Source organism: Neolamprologus multifasciatus, chromosome 14 (genome assembly GCF_963576455.1).
Source record: "Neolamprologus multifasciatus chromosome 14, fNeoMul1.2, whole genome shotgun sequence".
In the NCBI taxonomy this organism is placed as follows: Eukaryota; Metazoa; Chordata; class Actinopteri; order Cichliformes; family Cichlidae; genus Neolamprologus; species Neolamprologus multifasciatus.
The window spans coordinates 15,525,337-15,532,120 of NC_140452.1; the positions used below are offsets into that span (position 1 = coordinate 15,525,337).

The window sequence follows — 6,784 nt, forward strand, 5'->3', positions numbered from 1 at the left end:
CTGGGGAAGAGAGCAGGCGCCTGGAAAACAGGGTGATGAGCAGTCAGAATTAGACCGCGGTAAGAGGCGAAAAAACGCCGTTTTTTGGAGTTACAAAACGTCGTGTAACTCAAAAACTAGGTGGACTAGAAGCATAATTCTTGTACTGGGTGAATCAGCAGACTTTGGAGTACTTTGACTGCGATTTTCATTGCTCTTTGTACATCCGTCGCTGAGATATGACGAGAGAAGAAACGGCAGACCTCAGATATGATTGTCTGGCTGGGAAGCCGTGCAGGCCCTGATTTGTAAATTTCAGGGCTAAGTGTCTGAGTCCTCACAGAGGATTGGCTGCCTGGGGACCTGGCAGTAATATATAGAAATAGTATGATTAAGCAGAAATACTATAATTTAGCAGAAATACTGTAATCAGCACATATACTGTATCATGACAGAAATTCCTCCACTTAGTAGTAATACTATAACATAACACAAATGTTATGATTTGGCACAAAAACCATGATTTGCAAAACATTGTGTAACTCAAAAACTAGGTGGACTAGAAACATGATTCTTGTACTGGGTGAATCAGCGGACTTTGGTGTACTTTGACTGCGATTTTCATTGCTCTTTGTACAACCGTCGCTGAGATATGACGAGAGAAGAAACGGCAGACCTCAGATATGATTGGCTGGCTGGGAAGCCGTGCAGGCCCTGATATGTAAATTTCAGGGCTAAGTTTCTCAGTCCTCACAGAGGATTGGCTGCCTGGGGACCTGGCAGTAATATATAGAAATAGTATGATTAAGCATAAATACTACATTTAGTAGAAATACTATGTTTTAGCACAAATACTATAAAAAGCAGAAATACTATATTAACCACAAATACTATAAAAAGCAGAAATACTATAAAAAGCAGAAATAATATAATTTAGCAGAAATACTATATTAAGCACAAATCCTATAAAAAGCAGAAATACTATAATAAGCAGAAATACTATAATTAAGCACAAATACTATATTAAGCACAAATCCTATAAAAAGCAGAAATACTATAATTTAGCAGAAATACTATATTGAGTAAAATTATATAAAAATCAGAAGTACTATAAAAAGCAGAAATACTATAAAAAGCAGAAATATTATAAAAAGCAGAAATACTATAATTTAGCAGAAATATTATATTAAGAACAAATACTATAATTTAGCAGAAATACTGTATTAAGCAGAAATACTATATTAAGCACAAATATTATAAAAAGCAGAAATACTATAAGAAGCAGAAATACTATGATTTAGTAGAAATACTATATTAAGCAGAAATACTGTAAAAAGCAGAAATACTATAATTTAGCAGAAATACTATATTAAGCAGAAATACTATAAAAAGCAGAAATACTATAATTTAGCAGAAATAATATATTAAGCAGAAATACTATGAAAAGCAGAAGTACTATAATTTAGCAGAAATATTATATTAAGAACAAATACTATAATTTAGCAGAAATACTGTATTAAGCAGAAATACTATATTAAGCACAAATATTATAAAAAGCAGAAATACTATAATAAGCAGAAATACTATAATTAAGCAGAAATACTATATTGAGTAAAATTATATAAAAATCAGAAGTACTATAAAAAGCAGAAATACTATAAAAAGCAGAAATATTATAAAAAGCAGAAATACTATAATTTAGCAGAAATACTATATTGAGTAAAATTATATAAAAATCAGAAGTACTATAAAAAGCAGAAATACTATAAAAAGCAGAAATATTATAAAAAGCAGAAATACTATAATTTAGCAGAAATATTATATTAAGAACAAATACTATAATTTAGCAGAAATACTGTATTAAGCAGAAATACTATATTAAGCACAAATATTATAAAAAGCAGAAATACTATAAGAAGCAGAAATACTATGATTTAGTAGAAATACTATATTAAGCAGAAATACTGTAAAAAGCAGAAATACTATAATTTAGCAGAAATACTATATTAAGCAGAAATACTATAAAAAGCAGAAATACTATAATTTAGCAGAAATAATATATTAAGCAGAAATACTATGAAAAGCAGAAGTACTATAATTTAGCAGAAATACTATAATTTTGCAGAAATACTATAAAAAGCAGAAATACTATAATTTAGCAGAAATACTATATTAAGCAGAAATACTATAAAAAGCAGAAATACTATAATTTAGCAGAAATACCATAATTTAGCAGAAATACTATAATTAAGCACAAATACTATATTAAGCACAAATCCTATAAAAAGCAGAAATAGTATAATTTAGCAGAAATACTATATTAAGCAGAAATACTATAAAAAGTAGAAATACTATATTAAGCAGACATACTATATTAAGCAGAAATCCTATAAAAAGTAGAAATACTATAAAAAGCAGAAATACTATAATTTAGCAGAAATACTATAAAAAGCAGAAATACACACACGCACACACACACACACACACACACACACACACACAGAGGGAGAGAGAAGCAACTTTGTAGGTCAGTCAAGCAGCCTGGGAGCTGCTGAATTTGAATCCACCAATCAGAGAGGCTGTGTACTTTTTCCCGCCAAAACAGGTGCAGCCGTTTTTACACAGGCAGCAGAGAGACAGGATTTTTGCAGTCTATTTCTCATAGTGAGGACTACCCTCCAAACAAATGGCCATAATTTCCTAACCGTAGGGGCTAGAACGGTCATTCTTACACCGTTTTGTTCAGAAGAGATGGGGGAATCTTCAAGTGTTGACAATTTATCATTAAAATATGAATTATTAAAGATATTTGACTTGTAATGCACCATAACTGAGTAGAGGCTAAGCAAAAACTGCCTTGACTTGCCCTCAAACAACGCTTTGTAACTCTAACGGTGTGTTCACACCGAACGCGATGGACGCGAATAGAGCGTCAGGTTTACATGTAAAGTCAATGGAAAAGCGCGATGACGCGCGATTGCGGGTCCCGCGAAAATTCGGAAGCAGATTTGCGTCGCGAAAACGCCAAAACTCGTGAAACGCGCGTCAGTGTAGCGCGTCTGGCGCGTTTGACTCGCGAATAAAACCACGCGCGTGAGTTTTTGTGTTGCATTTTGTGCATACGCGCGTTTCGCGTCTACCGCTCGAGTTGGAAAAATCTGAACTCCAGCGTCAAATCGCGCCGCGACAACCAATCAGGGGCCTGGTGACGTGGCTCTGACCTAGGTCAAAGGGGCAGATCCAGCCAAAGCCGTTCATTCTTCATTCAGTATGGAGGAAAAGCTCATCAGTGCCGTGGCTAATCACCCGGAGCTGTACGATGCTAGCTACTACTTTTACCGAGACAGGAATAAAAAGGACCTAGCTTGGAGACACATAAGTGAGGAGATCGGGCAACCTGGTAAGTTCATTCCTTCTTTTTAATTTTCAGACTGACCCGATGAACCCGCGCAAAAGCTAGCAAGCCCGCCTACTGTCCCGCTATTTTCCCACTGATGTACAAATACCTTTCCGCTAACAAGATAATGCGTTTATTCAGAGGACATCTGCAGGAGAAAGTGGAAGAGCCTCAGGGACACTTATAATAAGGAGAAGAAGGCAGAGAAGGAGAAGAGGAGTGGGTCTGCAGCAGGATCGGGGAGAAGATGGAAGTTCTTCGCGGTCATGGGGTTTCTGGACCCCTTCCTCACCCCGCGGGAGACAAGCGGCAATATGGTGCGGACCGTGGAGAACTTCTCCCCCGAGGACCAGGGACAGCCCGAAGAGGCAGCAGGGGAGTGTCAGTCAGAAGGTATGTTTACATTGAGTTAATGTAGGCAGTTAATTTATGCGTGTTGTCCTACAGGAACATATTTTGTTTATTAATAAACAGTATACAGTAGTCCCGCTGTTCATCCGTCACTGCCTCGCCTTTTCGCTGTTTTTTTTTTATTGCACCGTACAGCTTTCAACAATGCGCATTGCATTCTGCAGCCCAAATGACAAATCTCCTCCGTGTCGTGTCTCCTGCGCTTGCCAAACTTATCATGTTTGGTTTTGATAACCATCACGTCCAATAGAAAAAAACAGCACAAAAACACTCATAACTATGAGCCTCATTCGGAAATACACACCTGCACCGGGAGCAAAAAAGGCGCACAAAAGTGGCGCCGCAAACGGAGAAAAAGCGCGGCATAATACTTTTACGTTTTAAAATCGACAAAGGTTTTCACTTTGAGAATCAACTTGTGAGAACTGTGACTACTGTTCATGTGCTGCAATAAATGAGAGACCACTGTATATAATAATAATAATAAGTATATAATAATATAATATTCTCTATGACTATTGTCTTCAACCTATATTAACATTAATAATAATATTAACATTTAATATTGTCTTCATAGAGTCAAGTAATCATGCAGCAGAGTCCTCAGCTGTCTCTTCTCCTGGCTCTCCAGTCCCTGGTCCCTCAGCTCCTGCTGCTGCACCCACAGGTATGAACATCAAGCACTGACAGCTTTTTACTTGCTTGAATTCCCTTGTGATCACCTTTACTAAATATCTACAACCAATCAGTTTATATCCTGTTTTTTTTTTTCAATTTTGAAAATGAAAATCTAGTAGCAGCCTTCTCATTACTTTGTGTTGTTTTGTGCTGTGTTTTACAGGCCCACAGCGGAGGACAGCTCGAAGGCGGGCGAGGGACGGGTCCCAGGACGGTCCATCGGCGGTGGAGCTGGCCATCCTGGAGTCCCTAAAGAGGCCACGCCCGTCTCCAACTGAACATTTCCTCCTCGGCCTTGTTCCTGCTCTGGAGAGCATGCCGCCTCAGACACGAGAATTCGTGAAATTTCAAATTTATAAATTAGTTTTTGAAAACAGCACAGCTGTGTTAAATTTGGAAACATTGGACCCTAATGATCAGTAGTTTTCTGATGAGGCAGCAGCTCTCCAGGGCAGAAACAATGTTCTTATTTTTCTCCTCCTTCTCCCTGAGGCTCTTCCACTCCAAGCTGGGTCCTTTTTATTCCTGTCTCTCTGTAAATAGTTACATTTCATATATTTATGATAAATGTTTTTGTTAATGAATTTATATTTTTTCAAATAAACATTTATAATGACAAAATGTCTCTGTTCTACTACACAGCAAATATTGGCACCTGACTTGACACAAGTAGAATTTATTTCATATTATACTAATGACAAAACATACTAATACAGTGGGATGCAAAAGTTTGGGCAACATTGTGAAAAGTAATTATTTTCTTGTACAAATCACTGGTTGTCACAATAAAAATAGTCAGTTAAATATCATATAGGAGACACACACAGTGATATTTGAGAAGTGAAATGCAGTTTACAGAAAGTGTGCAATAACTGTTTAAATCAAGCAGGTGCATAAATTGGCAACACAAAAAAAGAGAAATGAAATAAATATTTAGTGTATATCAATGTGTGTGTCTCCTATATGATATATGTAAGTGACATTTTTCATTGTAACAGCGATTCATACAGGAAAATAATGACTATTAATAAGGTTTCCCAAACTTGTGCACCACACTGTATATAGGAACATAGTGAAGACAAGTTACTTAAGAGAGTAAAAATAGGTTAGTTTATTTTGGAGTAGAGCTCCATTTATTAAGAAAAAATTAAAAGGACAGGAACACTCTTTAGAGGTTTGTGGGTGGCTCTTAAAAGAGCCGTTGTGGGGAAGTCACTCGGACTTCAAACAGGTTACTCCTTTGGTTGCCAAGACACAGCTCCCTCCGCCGAGAAGTGAGCCATGAATTTCTCCCTCACCAGGACAGCCTCTCTGGAGGAGTTGTTTGCTGCCATACGACCCAGGCCTTGCAACGGCTCCACCACAGCAGGTGCCCCTCTCTCGTCCACACAGCGCAGAAAATTGTGGAGAACACAAGTTGCCTTCACACACTTCTCCGCTCCGTCTAAATAAAAAGGAGTGAGTATCACTACAAAGGTTAACTCAGTGGTCCTAATGCTACAGTTTGATATCAGCAAACACCGAGCGCATACATTGATATGACACCACAGCTATGCTATCATTCAAACACTGATAACAGCATAAATCGAATTAAATCAGGACTTGATGAGACCTTCTGAGTATCACTAGAAATATTATAAACAGTCGTCTCCGTACCACAGTTTGCTTTCAGTAAAAACCGAGCATTCACTGTTAGCATAGCACATCCACGTTAGCAGTGTATAAATGGATAGTTTAGCATATATTAGCACAGGTATCAATAAAGGACTACCATATTAAATACTTTTACTAACCTCAGGCAGATGGACAGGCGCTCTGCAGGTGGGATTGAGCGCCTGTAGTTGGTGTCTAGGCGGGCGATTCTGGGACCGACGCGGGAAAGCAGGTCCTCAAACTGGCCGAGTGAAAGACGGTGATATCGCTGAAATCGGCCGTCATCCAGGCGCAGCTCCTGGAGCAAATGGTGAAACTCACCAAACTGCTCACGCCTCTGGAGGACCTGATGGACCCAGGTACTGCGAGGGCGTCTTTTACCATGCTGCTCTGCTCTCCACAGTACATAGAGAAGGGAGACTCTCTCTTCAAGCGCTAACTCGACAGCTGCCATCTTGCAAAGATACCGGTCTGGCACAACTTCCTCCCACATCCCTCCCACATTTCCGGTTCACGCGCGTCAAAATATCATATTTTGAAGCGCGTTGGATTTTTCTTGGACACGCGTTGAGACGCGAATGTGCACGCGTCAAATTAGGGGCGTTTGGGGCGTTTTTGTTCGCGTCCATCGCGTTCGGTGTGAACACACCGTAAATCTATTTGGAG

The 6,784-nt window shown here is 38.5% G+C and overlaps 1 protein-coding gene across 1 annotated transcript; it reads left to right on the forward strand.

The window, feature by feature from the left end:
- The first annotated feature begins 1,711 nt into the window (after positions 1-1,711).
- Positions 1,712-4,570, forward strand: LOC146503761 (uncharacterized). Its single transcript, XM_085130922.1, has 3 exons — positions 1,712-3,379; positions 3,518-3,769; positions 4,365-4,570. Exons 1-3 carry the CDS (start codon positions 3,250-3,252, stop codon positions 4,472-4,474), a joined length of 492 nt encoding a protein of 163 aa, XP_084987048.1. The 5' UTR covers positions 1,712-3,249; the 3' UTR covers positions 4,475-4,570.
- The last annotated feature ends 2,214 nt before the right edge of the window (positions 4,571-6,784 follow it).